The sequence below is a fragment of the Gigantopelta aegis genome, chromosome 6, assembly GCF_016097555.1.
Source record: "Gigantopelta aegis isolate Gae_Host chromosome 6, Gae_host_genome, whole genome shotgun sequence".
Taxonomy (NCBI): Eukaryota; Metazoa; Mollusca; class Gastropoda; order Neomphalida; family Peltospiridae; genus Gigantopelta; species Gigantopelta aegis.
This window is the reverse complement of record NC_054704.1, coordinates 61,613,567-61,632,418: the sequence shown is the minus strand read 5'-3', so window position 1 is coordinate 61,632,418 and position 18,852 is coordinate 61,613,567. Positions and strand designations below refer to the sequence as shown.

At 34.2% G+C, this 18,852-nt stretch overlaps 1 protein-coding gene across 1 annotated transcript; it reads right to left on the bottom strand.

Annotated features, from left to right (window-relative positions):
* Positions 1-1,521: 1,521 nt before the first annotated feature.
* On the bottom strand, positions 1,522-18,820 carry LOC121375012 (protein YIPF6-like). The gene is made up of 7 exons (XM_041502208.1): positions 18,758-18,820; positions 14,920-15,018; positions 13,502-13,580; positions 11,860-11,902; positions 8,810-8,941; positions 5,545-5,705; positions 1,522-5,170 (listed from the first exon to the last, which is right to left on the bottom strand). The coding sequence occupies exons 1-7, from the start codon at positions 18,785-18,787 to the stop codon at positions 5,055-5,057; spliced, it is 660 nt and encodes a 219-aa protein (XP_041358142.1). The 5' UTR covers positions 18,788-18,820; the 3' UTR covers positions 1,522-5,054.
* Positions 18,821-18,852: the final 32 nt, after the last annotated feature.

Genomic DNA, 18,852 nt, shown 5'->3' with positions numbered 1-18,852 from the left:
TGACTAATCATATTTAGGTACTGTAGTCTAGTGGAGAAGCAGTCCGAAAGCTACCTATGTATGAGTTGCGGGAGGGGGAGGATATGGACAGATGTAAAAGCAGTGTATAGTGGATTAATTGATGAAATATAAGAAATTATTAATAAACCAACCACATAATTAAAACTCGTAAATTTGCACACTTAATGTTTGTCATTTTGTTTTTAGTTGGTACATCACCCTTGGAGTGGGGTCAGAATGACCACATTCACAAATTGGTTTCTCCATGTGCCAAGAAAGGTCACCACAAAATTGGTTGGAACTGGACAAGATGTTTTGGAGAAGAAGTTGAAGAAATAACAGTTTAAGTTTGTTTTTGTTTAACAACACTACTAGAGCACATTGATTAATCAATCATCGGCTATTGGATGTTAAACATTTGTTAATTCTGACTTGCTACAACTTTCCTAATACAGTAAGGGATCTTTTTATATGCACTCACTCACAGACAGGATAGCACATACCACAGGCTTTGATATACCAGTCGTGGTGCACTGGCTGGAACGAGAAATAGCCCATTGGGCCCATCGATGGGGATCGATCTCCCACCAACTGTGGATCAAGTGAGTATTTTACCACTGGGCTATGTCCGGTCTTAAAAGGACAGACCCTAGTTTCAACCCGTGAAAATCAACTCTAAGTTTAGTTAATCTACAAACCTGTAACACATTTGGATAAGGTTACAATTGAGTGAAACATGACTCTTTGACTTTGAAATAGTGAAATACCCTCTAAAAATAGACTAAAACTCGACTCCATAACTGTTACTTCTCGGACGCACATACGTTTTTAAAAATATGAGAAATGCATTTTGTGACATTAAAAACACTAGGATGACCAAAAACACATCGAATGTATGGAAGTGATAATCAAAACCATAAAATCTTAGTAAAGTATGATTAGTTATCAAAAACGGCTATAATAGTAAAAAATATGCCTTAGTGTTTAAAAACCAGGGTATGTCCCTTTAACAGTTTAAATGCATTAATCTATATACATGTACCTCTCCCCCTACCTGGGGACAAATGGGGGACCCAACATTTATTACATAAATGAAGACTTATTTGGTTATGGCATTTCTGGAAGTAGAGGAGATGTTTTTAAATTGGGCCTCACCACTCGGGCTGGGGTGGGGTGGGGGAGTGTGAGAGTGAGAATAACTACATTCACGAATTTATTTCTCCATGTGCCAGGAAAGCTTTGAACAAAATTTGGTTGGAATTGGTAAAATAGTTTTGGAGAAGTAGGAAATGTACAAAATTTAAGTTTACAGACAATGGACAGATCCCAAAAGTTTGAGTAGACAAAATGTCACCTGGACATTGGCTTCCATGTTGTTGCTTTCAGATCTACTTGTGAGCCTTTCCCCATATATAAACTGAATTAACTGAATCTAATGAAGAAATCATTGTATCAAATATATTTAGACAAACTGGAGGAAAGAAATTTACTTTTATAAGCTACATATACAATAACAAGAAGTTCATTTGTTCCATTTATTTTCTCTTCCAGAATAACAAAATGTGTATTTACCTCTTATATACAAACATATATCATAAGTTATTTACATAGAATTTTTTTTTTTTACATTTGAAATCTATCACAGATTAATAATGCAGGTGCCCAGCAGTGAAAATACATCAACAAAACCTTAAGTGAAGGCAGATATTGCTAAAATAAATAGATCTACATTTGTCACTCGCGCGCGTGCACACACACACACAAGCATAGCAACTCCACAACAAAAACATGGACATTAAAAAATTCTTTCACAGAACACATTCAGACCCTGTTTCTGTTTTAATAGTTAACAGCCTTCCATTATTCTTACTGGTCAGTTTAATTATGCCTCCTTACTAATGTTCCTTGTCGGGTTCTCCATTTCTTCATATATTTTTTTTTTAAGGTATAATGCATTAATCAAACACCAGGCCATATTTTCAAAGCTATTTTTAAAACCCCTCTTTAACTTTTTTAAGGACCCTTTACCAAAAAGATGGGTATCAAAAGTCTGTGTCAATAATGTAATTACCTCACTTGGACATGTATCGCTGTTTTGCAGACAAAATGTTATGTATAAGCCGAAGATATTCATGGCCACTTTCAATTGAAAGAGGCTTTGAGACTATCTCGAGTAATTCCATTGTAATACCTTTACGACAAATAAAACCTCTTTATGACTAAAATTACATATTAAAGATATTTATTTGTGGAAAATACCAGTGTCTGAATAAACAAGGTGTTTGTTGTCCTAATGTTTGTAGTAGCCAAAACTGCATTTTACCTTCCAGTAATTTTGTACCTAAGAAATAAATATATACATGTTGTTACTTTCCTAACATTGGTACATCACAGCAAAGACATACTGCTATTCTAAACAAGAAAATATATTTAATATGCAATTGTAGTTGCCAAAAAGACCGTTAGTAGGAAACAATGGCCCCTTTAAGGCTTTCAAGGAATCATAAGGAGCATGCAGACTTTGTAAAATGTTTCAGTGAACATAAAATAATTTCAGAAAATGTTTTAGTGAACCTAAAAGTAATGTCAGAAACTTTCAAGTTCAAAATGACTTATACCTCATGGGGTGGGGTAAACATTCATACCAAATGTGAAAGCCATCTATTAAAGTATTCAAGAACTGAAGGCAATTAGAGAAACTTGTTGCCCATGTGCTGGAGAAATACATGTGTTGCACTATGTGACCTATACCAAATATTAAAGCCATACATTAACCGATTTAAGTGTTAAAGAAAATAATAAACTTTAACAGCCATTCAAATATTACATAATGCTATTTTTGTCAAAATTAGACACCCTCCCTTGTAAGGCTAAACCATACACTCACATACACACCCAAAACATTTTTAAAAAAAATTTTTATGTTTGGGAGACACACACATACCTTCACAAACAAGTCATGCAATGGGTGCAACATAATTTTAACATACTGTTTTGCAATTTGGGAAAGCACAAATATGTATTTCAACTCTATTTATAATCCTTATTGTGGGAATATGTTTAGATATATTTACCTGCATTAAACATTGTCACCATGACAGAGCATTTAGCAAGAAAAAGAAAAAAAAAGATTTTAGTAATAAAAAAGTGTACACCCATCCACCCCTATAACTACATAAAATTTGGACCCACCCCTCGAGCCATATATAATATTTGAATGGCCCCCACCAAACAGTACATCAACTTTAATTACCTTTACTTTCACATTGATCGATTATAATTGTGCAAGCTGAAAGTTAATGTTCATTTTTCAAGATAATCATCATAACTACATGAAAAAACAATACCAGGCCCAACCTGAATCAAATCATTAAAATTATTGCACCTCTGCATTGTATGTTCTTTTCATTATTAAATATATAATAATGCAATGAATGGCAAGTTGAGAACATCAAGATTTACTTCTCTCCTGGTAATAATGACCTTTTCAAAACAATACAAAATAAAGAAAAACATATCTTACTTACATGTATCTTACAATCTATTTGATGCCACACACTTTATGTAATTTAAATGTTTTTAGAAGAGGACTACTTGATCTATTCCAACCAGTGCACCACAACTGGACAAAGGCCATGGTATGTGCTTTTCTGTCTGTGTCTGCTGCATTACAAAAAATTTAGCTAGTTTCCTCTGATGACTACAAGTCCGAATTACCAAATGTTTGACATCCAACAGCCGATGATTAATTAATCAATGTTCATATTTCCATATATTTGAATTTTTTCAATATTTTCACCCTTGCATTAGAATGCATCCAGTACATACATAAAAAAAAAAAAAAAAAAAAAAAAAGTATATATGATGTCATGAAAATGTTTTTAAACTTTTGGTGTTCATGATACCAGTTTGTGGCAAAAGGAAAGTAATGAAATGGCACACAAATGCTGCTAAAACTTAAATTGTATATATGGCAAACTTCTTTTTTGATATTGAAATGAAGGTCACTGAGGAACAGCCGAGCTAAAATTAAGTGCAGTTCTGCCATCATTTTCTGTATACTGCTATCCATTACCAGTATCAAATCAGGTCTAACTTTGGGCTTTCAAACATTTCACCTTTATCCATGTATTAAAACTGAGATTTGATCTATACACTTTTATGGTAAAATGTTTACAAAACATTATTTTTTCTTTAAAAAGAACGAAGGAAAAAAAAAAGGTGTTGGTATGGGTTTAAAACTTAATAATGTTTTTATTTGTGTGTTAGCATTATTCAGTATATAGTGAAATACCAGGTCATCATTTCCCTTTGATGCAAACTGACTACATGGAACAGCCCACATGTATGAAAACATTTCAAAATAAACACCAAGATGTATGGTTGCGACCCACTGATTCAGATGATCCAAAGAACACTGGAAAGCCCCACCAAAAACAAGCATTCTAAGAGTTCGGCTAAATGCATGTCTCCTACAGGGCCCAACAAATTTTGTTATCTCCTAAATTCAACAGACATAACTGTGAAAAATGTGTAAATCGCCATGAACGTTAACAGAAATGTAATCTGTAACAGTACATGATAAAGTATATTATACAAAATTTCATCTCAATATCTACAGGCATTGCAAAACAAAAGTCCGAAAATACACTTTCATGTCTCCCAAGTTCAAGGGGCAAAAGGGAAGTGCACAATGGGTAAATTGCAATGAAAGTAAAACTTGATCTGTAAAAGAACATGATAAAGCTATATGCACAACATTTCAGTTCATTGTGAAAACCCCACCTGGAAGGCTATATGTGGGACAGACAAACAGAAGGACGGAGATGAAAGCTACATGTATAGTCCCCACCAGATGGATCGGTAGTGGACTAATAAAAGAGTACCATGTCATCATATCATTTACATTTAAAATTGCATGAAATGGATGCCAAAAACTGTAAAACCCCACATAAAATACATAGATAAATAATTGCCCGTTCATAATCAATGCTATGGTGCCCAGCTGGCAACTTCACAAAAGAAAACAGTGATGATGCGAATTGAACAGCCTGTCAATGTGTATGAGAAATGATAATCCAGCTGATGACAAAGTAGAACAAGAAGATTGGATATATTGCCAGAGCTTTTCGGTTTTGTGGCTGGGAATCGGTGAGAAACGCTGTCGAAGCTGAAAAAAATGAAAATATTTACCAATCAATACAAGAACCACAATTATGAAGCAATAAATGTTTTAAATGGATAATGGAATATTTGTTTAGAAAAAATATAAAGTAAATAAATAAGAATATAACAACACCTGAGCACATTTAAGACAATAGTTATTTTGTGTGTTTAACATGGTTATTACAACACTTGGTCTTCAGTGGAAACCTGACACCACATACAGACTACTTCAAATGAATACCAATATGATATATATGCATTTTCACATAGGCAGGACAATACATACCATGACCTTTTATGTTAGGAATTAGCTTTAGATTTCACAAAATAATGACCAAAAGTAATTCAGAATTATTTCATAAAAACAAAGTCACTAACCAAATGTTGACCATGCAAATCCAGTGATGACGCAAATGAATCTAATAATGAACAGAGCAAGTGTCTGTGATCCTGCCAACAAAATAATCCTGCACAGTACAAGAGAAACTGTCAGTGGTAACACACAGTAGCCTAGCACACAAACACTCTGGAAAAAAGAGCTGGAAAGAGAAAAATAAAATAAAATAAGTAACAATTGGATACTAGGGCTTTCAAAATTGAAATTAAATACATGGCACTGAGACTGGCAACCAGTAGCAACATGGGGAAATTTCCGTAATTGTTCTAATACAAACCATGGCCAGGTGACTGTGCAGGGGGAGGGATTCTGGGGTTGAAATCCCTCGCTGCTCGAGCAATTTTTTTTTCTCTATATTTTTTCCAGGGGAGCACGACTCAACTCCCTTATAAACTGCAGTCACCACAGTCTAAACACCCCCTGCTACATTTACTGCACATGCACCTGAATATGTTTGTTGGGTAGAATAAAAATACAATGTATACCTGTTTTCATTAATCTTTGTGATTTCTTTAAATTGTTGTGATGTCATACAATTGTCAATGGTCAGACCTTCACAATGTTTTTTAAAATAAATTTAAGTTTTTTTCTTCGCCAATATAGAGTCACAGCTCGAGCCTGACCAGCCATAGCAGCTCCAACAGCCATGCATGCACTCTTAGAGGAGTTACATGCATTTTCCCACAGGCAGGACAGGACAGAACATACCATGACCTTTCATATACCAGTCGCGGGGCACCGATTGGAATGGTTCAATGACGACGCGAGCACTCTACCAACTTAGTTAAATCCTCACCCCTGATATGATGCCTTTTGACTTCAAAGGCAAGACAAAAAATATTAAAGATGCAGATAGAACAGGGTTTTAATTACTGCCTTAGAGGGGCATGGGATCAGGATGGCAGCATGGCAAGTTTGAGAACACTAGGGGCACAAAGGCAAATTAAGAAGATCTTTATGGGGCATGAAAAGAAAGAAAGAGAAATGTTTTATTTAATGACGCACTCAACACATTTTATTTACGGTTATATGGCGTCAGACATATGGTTAAGGTCCACACAGATATTGAGAGAGGAAACCCGCTATCGCCACTTCTTGGTCCACTCTTTTCGATTAGCAGCTAGGAATCTTTTATATGCACCATCCTAGACAGGGTAGTACATACCACAGCCTTTGATATACCAGTCATGGTGCACTGGCTGGAACAAGAAATACTGACCACGCATCGAGCAAGCACTTTACTACTGGGCTACGTCCCGCCCCTTTATGGGGCATGGAAGTAGAAAAATTATATATAAAAGAATATAAATAAATAATAAAATTTAAACAAATTTGCCGCATCCAGGAATTGTTTTCATTGTGCTAAATGAATCACTATATTTATCAGGTATTGTTGTTTTCTTATATGTGCACAATAATATAAATGTATTAATAATATACATGGCCATACATTAGAGTTTTTCAATGTTTACAACTTGTTTGTTATTTTGGCTATGTAACAAAACACTAATCATAATTTTTTGTCAAACGTTAAAAACGTATTTGTCAAAATCGAAGAAAACTGAAAATCACTACCTATTTATTTCGCTAAATGGACTGTCAGCCCAACACAAATTGAAATTCTGCTTGACCTGAAAAAGGGTGTTGGTTTGTATAACCTGTAGCTTTTTTCCATTTTATAGAGAAAAAAAATTAATTTTGATTACATAATGCAATAAATACAGAATTAACAAGCATTCTCAGAGTACTGCTAAAGCAATACATGTCCCCTACCGGGTCCAACACATCTTTGTATCTCCTAAGTTCATGGGCTATAACTCTGTCAAAAATGAATAAATTGTCATGAAAGTCAAACTTGATCAGTAATAAAGCTATAAAGCTGTACACAAAATATCAGCTCAATATCTGAAGACATTGTGAAAAAAACCATCTGGAAAATTATATGTGACTAATAGACAGTCAGACAGACCAACAGAATTACGGGGATGAAACCTAATCCTCCCCCCCCCCCCCTTGGTGAGACCCGTAGGGGACTAATAAACTTGTTTCCAGCCCATTAAAATGTTAGTATAACAGCTGTCAAATACACTTCTTTTTTTGGCAATACACATAGGTCACTTTTAGCAGGATGTCAGCAATAATAGTAGCAGACCTAGAATTGATTTTAATTATTATTCATAAAAACATATAAAAAAGGACACTGGTATTTTCAACAAGAAAATTGGAATATTACATCAAAGTTTACATTTCCACCTGTTTGATAGTGTACGAAGAACAAAATCATAAGTGAGACTTTTTTCATGAAGATTTCCAATCGTGTCGATATTTTATGCCGAGTTTCTCATTAAGATATTGCCTCTATCTCGACTTATTTGGAACGGTTTTGTCCATCTCTTGAACAAGGGTGTTTGTTTAAAGTCAGCGTTTTCAATTTTGATTTGTAAATTTGTGAATAAAACAACATATGTACATTGTGATGAGCGCCATTAGCAGTTATCTGTGATAAATTCGACCCGCGCACCTAATTCGGAACATTTCAGTTCCTCATCGAGTGTTTCCGATTGTTCCTTATTTTCGAAACTATAACTTTACAATCGAAAGTATAAATTATGTTGCATTTAATTATTTTCACAGAGATATATAACATAGTTTTCCAGGACAACATAAATAAAGTAGTTTTACAATAACATAACATACAAGACCAACTATGATCTGATTTATTGAGGGACATCAACAGCAAAAGAGGATGAAGGGCATAGCAATGCCCAATACATTGCCATTGGTAGGGGTAAAATTTGGAAGGCTTTACAACAAACACAGGGCTCGAATTTAACGACAGCAATGCAATTGCCGTCGTTGAGATATAAATTGCCATAGACCGGGAGCATCACCGACGGCACAAAAGTGCCGTCGGTAAAGCTCCCAAATAATGGCAGAATATTTTCATCTGATGTACATTAGTTGCCAGTATGTAACATTAGTACATTTAAAATATGTCTACATACAGCAAAATAACCTTTCCGTATTATTATTTTGCTGCAAAAGTCTTCTCTTTTTCAATTGCAATGGACAGGCTTTAAACTGCCATTGGTGGTCCATTTCACTAGCTGCAATTTTGTTTTTAAATTGCCGTGGGAGACAAATTCTTAAGTTTGAGCCCTGCAAGCATATTGAGCAAGACGGCAATTGCCACAGTGCAGTCGTGTAATTCAAACCCTGTAGTAAGGTTTAACTTGTAATACTTACATATTTCCTCCTAGAAGTTTGATATTCAACGTTACAACAACAGCTCCTAACCAGTATATTACAAACATCTGTGCAAACTGTGGTCCTCCATCATTCATATTGTTTAATTCTTCAGTCGAACCCTGTAAAAACCTACAAAGCAAAATGAGTAAGTACAGATTATGTAATATTTACATTTTGTTACACACCTGTTTGAAAAAACAGTGTTCACTTTGTGGTATCATACAGCAATATTCCATTATGTAGTAGATTGATTTAAAGACATTTGATTGGCTGCTCCATAGTGAAGCTCTAGATGTCAAGACACATTGTCGAATGAATCTAACACTACAGGGAACAATATTTCACGAGAACCGTTGTTTTGTTCGCATGTTTGTTACACAACTTTAAAATTATGAGAACCGCCAATTGGTTATGTGGTGAACAATTACATTCTAAAATACCATATATCAGTAATGAAAGAAAATCAGTTTGTTTTTAAATACATTTGAACCACCAGTGTAGCACAGAACTGTAGTTCAAGTGTTTTAGGATTTGGCAGACCTAACTCATCCGTAACGAGAACTACATGTATGTTCATGTAACCGATATTGTTCGGTTACCTAGGTAAAACTCATGGGAACTAACTTCTGGTTACCTAAGTTTTTTAAATATTATCCCCTGCACTATTCAAACTGATGTATCTAGAATGTTTAAGAATGTGTCATAAATACATGTTTAATTTGGAAAAGACATTTAAATTTCCTTTAAACTTGATCTTTGAGAATATGTAAGAAACAGAATACTACTTTGTGGCTGTTTACCAATTATGTAATGTTCTACTTGGGAGGATTGTCCTTGGATGCACAACAAAATGGTATGGGGGAGAGGAGAGGATGAACCCAATGATGTAGATCAAATTTAACATCATCATGACTAAAAAAGAAAAACTCAAAAGGGTGACAAAAGTAACAGTGTTATGTTATGGTAAATGTCTTAAAGTTACATGGGCAGGGATGGAGGTCCAAAAATTGACATATTCTTTAGTTGTTGAATAACCCATATTCATAAGATGTCATTTAAAAATGTGTCTACTCATGTCAACAAATGACCACTCATGTTGTATTCTTTATTTATTACCTCAGCGGTCACTAATTACAAGGAAAACCCTAAGTGAGTGCTCCGCAAGGCTCAATGGGTAGGTGTAAACCACCGACCAGTGATCCATAACTGGTTCAACAAAGGCCATGGTTTGTGCTATCCTGCCTGTGGGAAGCGCAAATAAAAGATCCCTTGCTGCTAATCGGAAAGAGTAGCCCATGTAGTGGCGACAGCGGGTTTCCTCTCAAAATCTGTGTGGTCTTTAACCATATGTCTGACGCCATATAACCATAAATAAAATGTGTTGAGTGCGTCGTTAAATAAAACAATTTCTTTCTTTCTTTCTTTCCCAATGAAAAGTATTCTGTCTTGGTGTCACATACAATACTATTGGATGATTTGATATTACAAACCAGTGAGTTTGTCAGTACTTTACGGCACGCTGTTTTCATTGTTAAATTTGTAATAAAATGTTATTTTAATGCATTTCATCATAGCTTTCTTTTTTTATAAGAATAAGTGGAACTTTGCTTTTTGAAAATTATCTGTGAACATGATTAAAATGCAAAGTTATAGCAATACTCAGAATAGTATGTAAATTGGTTTACATCATTTCTGTATACATGTGTGTACATTTACGTAGGCCCTATACTGAAAATAAAAGGCTTATAGATATAAAAAAAACCCACCTGTGGACATAAATTTGATAATATCTGGTAACTTGTTTATTATCCTTTATTTAATATTCACCTGGTGAATATCTAATTGTGTCATAAAAAACATGTGCTCCACCAGGTACATACTGAACAGCATTTTTAAAACTACATGTAGTTAACACTACAATAATAGTATTATGATTAGATGGACAGTAACCTACGGGCTTGTCAGGACTAGTTGTTTTTCATTCATTTATGGTGGAGTAGTTAAGTCTTCTTTTTCTCTTTTTTTGTTCTTTTTTACTGGCAATATTACAGTTTACAAAACATATATTACAAAATACAAAGAAAAAGAACAAAACAATATACACACAGCATGTAATTAAATACAAACAGTAATTTAAAAAGTATTTTAAGCTGATGTTTCAGGAAGATATAACATGTATTTAAACAAATGGATTATTTCACAATAGATCTCCTATTTATAATATTAATATATTTGCATAGTTATAGTACATATTCATATTATTTATAGATACATTAAAAACCAACTGATTAAATCAACCTTAATTAAGAAGAAACGATAGCCATTTAAAAAAAAAAAAATTCAGTTAGATGCTTGAAAAAGGTTGTGTCATAAAAAATATATCTAACAAAAATGTGTGTAGTATCCTGTATAAGCATTGTCAGCCTACACATAATACATAACACAACACAGCCTTCATTAAAGGTTTTTATTACATACCTATTCAATCTTACTATAGTGATAAAGGCCTTTTGATCCGTGTAATAAATTTATTCTGTATCGCACATATGTGCAATCTGGACCGGAACTTTTAAATGGGGAATTCCCCTTTTCTTTTTACAGCAGTTAGTGCCTTTTATTTACTTACGGTATGTCATATATGATTTACAAATGACGTCATATTGTATTTGAAACATTACACAAGGCTGCCGCAGAGAATGATTCTTAACGTTAAATGAATACATGAAAGAAGTTTTGATCACAGATTTAACAAAGTGTTGTTATGACGTTAAATTAAAAAACATTTTTGTAAAACATAAAAGAAGGTATGTAATAAATGCAGAACTTCAAATACGTTGTTTTCGCTTCCTATTTATTGCACTCATTTATTTTGCTAAAGAACATACCACTCGGTCTCGTGGTATATATTCTTGCGCAAAATAAACTCGTGCAATAAATTGGAAGCGAAAACAACATATGTGAACTTCTGTACATGTATTCATTCTGTACAAACAGTGAAGAAGAATATGTAAAAAGACATTCCTTGCAAATATGAACTAAATACTCACATGGCCATGAAGACACATAGAATAAGTGGGCCCCACAGATCCCCTGAAATGGACAAAACAATGGGTATGAATTAAAAACAATTGAAGTTCAGTATGACCAAGTTTTAAATTGTAAATTGAGCAAAATGCATACAAATCAATATAATACAGCATGAATCTAAAGACAAAAACACTCAAAAGTGTGATAGCAGGATGTCAACCTAAATATATATGTGATTTGATATCATATTTATAGACTAAGGTGGTGATGGTGGTAGCATATGTGTGCGTGTGCGCACATGTATGCATGCACATTGTGTGTGTGTGTGTGACTTGTTTTTGCTTTTTACTTTTGGGCATCATTGTTAACATCTATTTAGGCTAACTGTTTCAAAAGATGTTACAACTTTTGTGTGCAAAATATAATGTACCAGTTGTCAAACGTATTCTGTATAATTGTTCCAACTGGATATTACACTGCGTTCACTATGGTGATTTACATTAAACTCATGGCCAGCATCGGAACCTAAAATGACTATAATTGATTAATAATCGATTATAGATACACAAATCAGTAACAATAAAAAGCACTAGTTACAGCTAATTTTTAATCATTAAGTTTACAGAATGAATGTTTATTATTACCCATACATATCAAAGTATTACGTCCCACTAGAAACACTGGCGCACTACAACCGTACTGAAACTTTAATCAAATTATTTAGTGATATGAATTGAAATTGATTAATGGGTAATAAACAAGATATTCAACTTGCTACCAATTTGTATCATGTTTATGTTAAGAAACTTGAGTCAGTGATAACTCAATACATCATAATTATTTTAACAAACACATCAAAATCAACAACAAAGGTATATCTTAAAATTGATTATTATTTGCATAGTGCTTAAAATAACTGGATTTGAATGAGGTGAGGGACTGAGAATATTTTATCTTTGAAGGTAGTGTGTTGCACAGTTTAGCTTCCCTGCATGAAAAACTATGGCGATAAAATTCTGTTCTTGGTTTTAATTCATAAAGATGACTGTGTTGAGCTGACCTCAGATTTAAGGAGTGAATTTCTGAAGTTGTTTCAAACATTGTTTCTAGATATGATGGAGTTAGTTTGTTGAGGTCTTTGTTGACAAACTGGCAGGTTCTAAAGTCAATTCTCTCTTTGATTTTAAGCCATTTGAGAGAGATGATTATTTCTGCAGTGGACTTTTCTTTGCTTTATTTCAGTAGTACGTCTTGCAACTTGATTTTGGATTTTTACAAGTTTTTCTATAGAATGTTTTGAACAGGTTCCCCAAATTGTGGAGCAGTAGTCTAAGTGAGGTAATATGTAAGAGCTGTAGAATATTAATCTGGTCTTTTTGTCAAGATATTTTCTGTTTTGTTAAAAAATGTATAACAAAGAAGATTTTTTAATAGTTGCATTTATGTGGTTAGCCCATGTCAGTGTTGGGTCAATGTGTACACCAAGATGTTTTTCAGAAGTGGAATATTGCACTGGTATGTGATCTACATATACAGTCAATGCTGTTGTGGTTTCTGCAATCGAGGTCAGTTTTTTAGAAGAACCAGTAAGCATGATTTTAGTTTTATTTAAGTTAAGAGACATCTTATTATGGTTTTAAACATATAGATAGCAAAACTCACATTCTTTGAGAAGGGCATCACTCTTCTTTGGAACAAGTACATGAAAGAACTTTGTACCTACAGCTCTTAAATCTCGAAGCTGGAAAAAATTAATAACTTTGATAGTACTTAGTACGAAAATCTTAAACATTCATTAAATAATCAAATTAACGACAAATACTATATTGGTAAAAACATCAGTGTTAGAGTTAACCTAGATAATCATTCATTGTAGCTATTGATTTACCGGGGTAATATGTTGAATGATGATGTCATTCTTTGACGAGTACCAGTAATAAAAAACATACTTTGCTATCTTTTGATACCTATAATATATATATATCATGTTTACAATGTATATGAATCCTACCAAATTTTAAAAAGAACTGACATGCTGTTTTTTCATATATTCAAAATAATTGATTGTATTTTTAGCCCTTTCTGGAAAAAAACACTGGAAGCTAAACACCAAGTTATGTAATGACGTGTGACATCATACAAGTGGGTTGGCTGGCCGCCAGTATCGAATACCGGCATGTGGGATTAACATATAAAAAATCTGCATACGAAAGCATTTAATTTCGTTTTTGTAATATGTGGAAACTGATATATTCTACTATAATAAATATGTATGTCGTGTATGGATGCACAAATATTTGCTGTGAAAAGTGTTAGAACTAAAAACATCCACAAATTACCAACATTGTTTACATTGCAAGCTTGATAAAACAAATTGACAATTGTAGCCCACAGGAAAGGACCGTATTGGGTAGAATCTGTAGCGATCATCTTTTGACCAAAGACTACGATAATCACTACAAGTTGACATTATGGCTTTAAAAAAAACCCAACTAAAAATGCTTAAAACTTTTTTTCTGTTCGACATTGCGACGACCTGTATTCATGCAGTCTCAGACAGACTTAAACAAAAGATGGAGGGAGTCAGCTATATGTGAGATATTCTAAGGGTGAGTTCATATTGATAACACAAACAAGACGCTTTAATTTTAGTTCTGTACTTCATGATTGTACTTAAAAATAAAATAATAATAATGTATGTGTGACTATAGGCTTACGTGGCAAGAATCCCCTCCCTTCCACGTTTGCTCTAAAAAGTTTTTATTTATGAAAATATGTATGCATATTGTGTACATGTATACACACAAACACACTGGGCTAAGTGTTGACCTTCATTGAAGAATATCAATATATAATAATGTTCATATTTTGTAATTCTGTATCACTAAACAAATGAGTTGTGTGGGGGGGGGGGGGGGGGGGCTGGAAATAAAACTTAGCTCGGCTCCTTGTGTGTGTATTCAAACTGCCTTTACATAGGCTCTTTAAAAATAACTAATTAGTCTGCTCCTGTGTCTTGTATGTTCATACAACTTTGAAAAAGAAACTAGATAGTAATGAACATGTAATTTATAACTCACAATTGTTTGTTTAACAGGCTCATCAAGAGTAGATAATTCCTCATCACTTTTGGCAGAACCTGGTACTAATATGTCCCCTTCAAGTTGTAAATCTAGATCCTGAAACAAAATTCAGTTGTATCATGTATCATGTAAGTTAAATAAATAATTGAAAAAGCCTACGTATGTCATTACATCCAAGGTGAATATGATGTTGCAAGTTTCAGTTCTAACTAAAAAAAACTAATGATGGATAGCAAAATAAAAACCCAACCAAATACGAGAAATACAATAAACCAAAGATTGTTCATTTCTTGTAGATGTTTCTACATACACCTATTGCCAAAAGACAACTGTTCATCATATTACAAGTAAATTGGCTGTTAAATTTTAACCTCCCCCTACCTACACACACTAAGCCACAATGCATTTGATGGGATAAATGCTAGTCTACTACTCGCACCCTGCCAACTCGCACCACTGGTTTGACAACTGTCTATTATCTATGTCAGCAACTTGCCAGATGATTAGTTTGTTGTATTTTAATGACACCACTAGAGCACACTGATTTATTAATCATCATCTATTGGATGTCAACGATTTAGTAATTTTGACATATAGTTTTAGAGAGGAAACTTGTCTACTTCTTCCAATAGTAGCAAGGGACCTATCATATGCACCATACTACAAACAGGATATCTAGCAAACCCAGTCGTGTTGCACTCACTGGAATGAGAAATAGCCCAATGGGCCCACAGATGGAGATCAATCCTAGACCGACCACGCATCTGGCAAGTGTTTTACCATTGGGCTATGTCCTGCCCTGCCCTTGCCAGATGTGTCAACAGTCTCATTAAAACAGAGTTTGCTGGAGATTGAGGGAAATAATTTGAGGTGTTCAAGTTATTTTTAAGCTGTTTGATTGTATGTGGCATCAGCTTGGGCCAATGTTTAAAGGTTGGTAGGTAATGGGTTCACATCCCAGTACCGACATTGAGTTAAGGTCAACAACAGTCACTTTTCGCATCCTTGTTTTGACTCTCTCTCTCTGTCTTAAAAAATCTACAATCGATGTGCTGTCGATTTAATTAATATGTATGTTTGGGTTTTGGAGCGATATCTTTAATTTGAAATTGTGCGTCATCAAAATAAAAGGTATGGCGTCCAATGCAGAAGTTTTTGTGGATGGAAGTATTTTTTTATTGATAAAAGTAAAGCAGTTGTTTACAATTTGCCAGTTTGCGGTAAGTATAAACAATTAACAATACCATGTAATTAAAAGTACTATTTTTCTGTAAGGCACTTTTTTAACATACATAAACATCCCTGTATCTCCAAATTTTCTCAATGAAATTTACTCACTTGCTGCATGAGAGTGAGACATTGACATCTGCTAATAGTTGAATAAATACAAAGACAATTAGACCATCCCTACATCAATCTATTTTTATGGACGTCCGCATGAGTCATCAGTTTCGCTTGTTATAGAAATTTGACAGGGGTCATCCATTTTAATGTGGTGAAGCATTGTAATAATATAGCTATTTTGAATTTGAATGACATCAGTATTCGAATGACATCACTTTGCATCTCCTTATAATAACCATAAACTGGGTACATGACGTTTCCGTTTTAAGAATGCTTAAAAAATTTCAATGCAAAATTGCTAATGAATTTTTTTTATCTGAACATTACTAATGCACATGAATGTGTTTGAAGAAAATCTAGTGATTATAAAATTGTACTTTTACGAAATTGGGATTTCAAGTGAAATTATGGTAAAATATGCTATATTTATAGTGTACAAAGCCAAAACAAGGGTGCGAAAAGTGATTGCCGTCGACCATAGTACAAATACTACAGGAAGAAACCCGTCAGCACCTACGTATTTAACCAGAACATTATTGTCGGGTTTCTTCCTATAGTGTGTGCTATTGGTTAATATATAAATCATCAATGTAATGGTCAAACATAGACTTACAGGGGTTTCCCCAGAGCCATATGGTTGTAACAACTTTTAAAACCTTACAGTACACAGGTATTCACACTTCTAACAGGTGAAACATGTCCTTCATACCTAATTAGGTGCAGGGCCCTCAGCACCCTTTCATTTAACAACAGGTGATTACTAATTGTCATAGACAACCAAGCTGGCACTGAAAATGAAAGCGCTTTAAAAATATCCTGGGCAAAGGTCTGACTTAGGGAAAAAAATGTGTCATAGATCGTAGAATATTACAGTATACACAAGTAAACTAAAAATAAAAATAAAAATTGCACTATATATATTGAATTTAATGTTTATATTTTAAATATGTATAATTAGCCTGTGTCTCTGTCAATAAAAACATCATCGTTTCTACACTACGCGAGATCGTTGCTTATTCGCTTGAAAACCCACACCGTGGGGATAGTAAAATTATTTTTAAAATAAGAATACATAATGAATAGGTATCAGTCTACAGAGTTCGCCTCTAGGTAGGGGATGCAGTCGATTCGTCCACTGGACAATTCGTCCACTGAAAATCCGTCCACTGAGGATTCATCCACTACAAAAAATCAGTTCCGGACGATTCATCCACTGGGTTTTTAATTCCCCAGTACATTTCGTCCACGGACTAAATAATGTGTACTACATGTATGTGAGGGCTAAATAAATTATTAGATATATTTTACCCCGTATTTGTTTTGCTGTGTCATAATGTACGCCTTTCACGCTACATGTCGTAGGATGTTTTCAGTACAATATGCCCAGTAAAGATAATTTTTAGCCCTTCCCGTTCAACTTGTTTGGTTTCTGTTTGCTTTACCAATTAAGTGTACAGGTGTCCTCTATTGTGATATTGTGAAGTAATTAGCAATACAGGCTCATTACTGCTTAAGCTTGTTTCACCAAGTTGGATCCAGTAGCGTCTAAAACAACACGCCTTATTGTGGACCCAGCAGGGAGAAGTCTTTGCCATTTGGAGACGATACACCAATGACGAAATTACTGCCAAAGAATTGATTCGTGCTGTTGCGAGATTATCCATTCATTAGTCGGCTGACTGTTGGACGTTTCTCTTCCAGTGATATTTGAATGGATAATCTCCTACAGTGATTTGTGCAGTTAACAACGACGAAATACCATTCATCAATTCTACACTGATTTAATTGACCAAGAATATTCACTTGTTCATTTCTACTAATGTCAAATATGTTAAATATGTTAACTTTTGAATGACATTTGTTGTTTTGTTGAATTGTTTGTTAATGTACATTTAATTAAATTGGAATTGAAGACAACGAGTTTTTATTTCATTTCGAGGTTATTACTAATATATATAAGGCATATGGGGATAACATATGATGAGGGAGGGTACAGTGGATAGAATTTACGCCATTGAAGGAGAACATGATATGGGGGGGGGGGGTAATAAAGTCTTCCGACGCGGAGGCTTGCATTACCTATTTACCACATCGTGACATGTGAGATAATGTACGAGCGAGTGGACAAATCGTCCGTGGACGAATCGTCGCATGATAATGAATACAAACAGTTAATAAAAAATGGATATTAATGTTGAATTCTAACTCTATTTTACTTTTTTGGTTATAGTATACCACAAAATAATGTTAAGAAACGATTACAATGTCAAATAAATAACTATTAATATGTTTGGAAAAAATGCAGTCATAGATGATACAGTCGACGAATTGTCAGAGGTGAGTCGACGAATCGTCCGGTGGACGAATTGTTCAGTGGACGAATCGTCTGGAAAGCCTAGGTAGCACCTTAAATTAATATAATGTTTATGGTAAGCCTAGAAACCATACGGTACGCTTAAGAACTATATAAAATTAATCTGGATGAGCCTACTTCATCTGTATGGAACTCCACGTCAGCCATGTCTCATACTTAGGGTCTTTCCCCGAGTTATATTAACATACTTCCGGTTTAGTTCTTGTAATCTT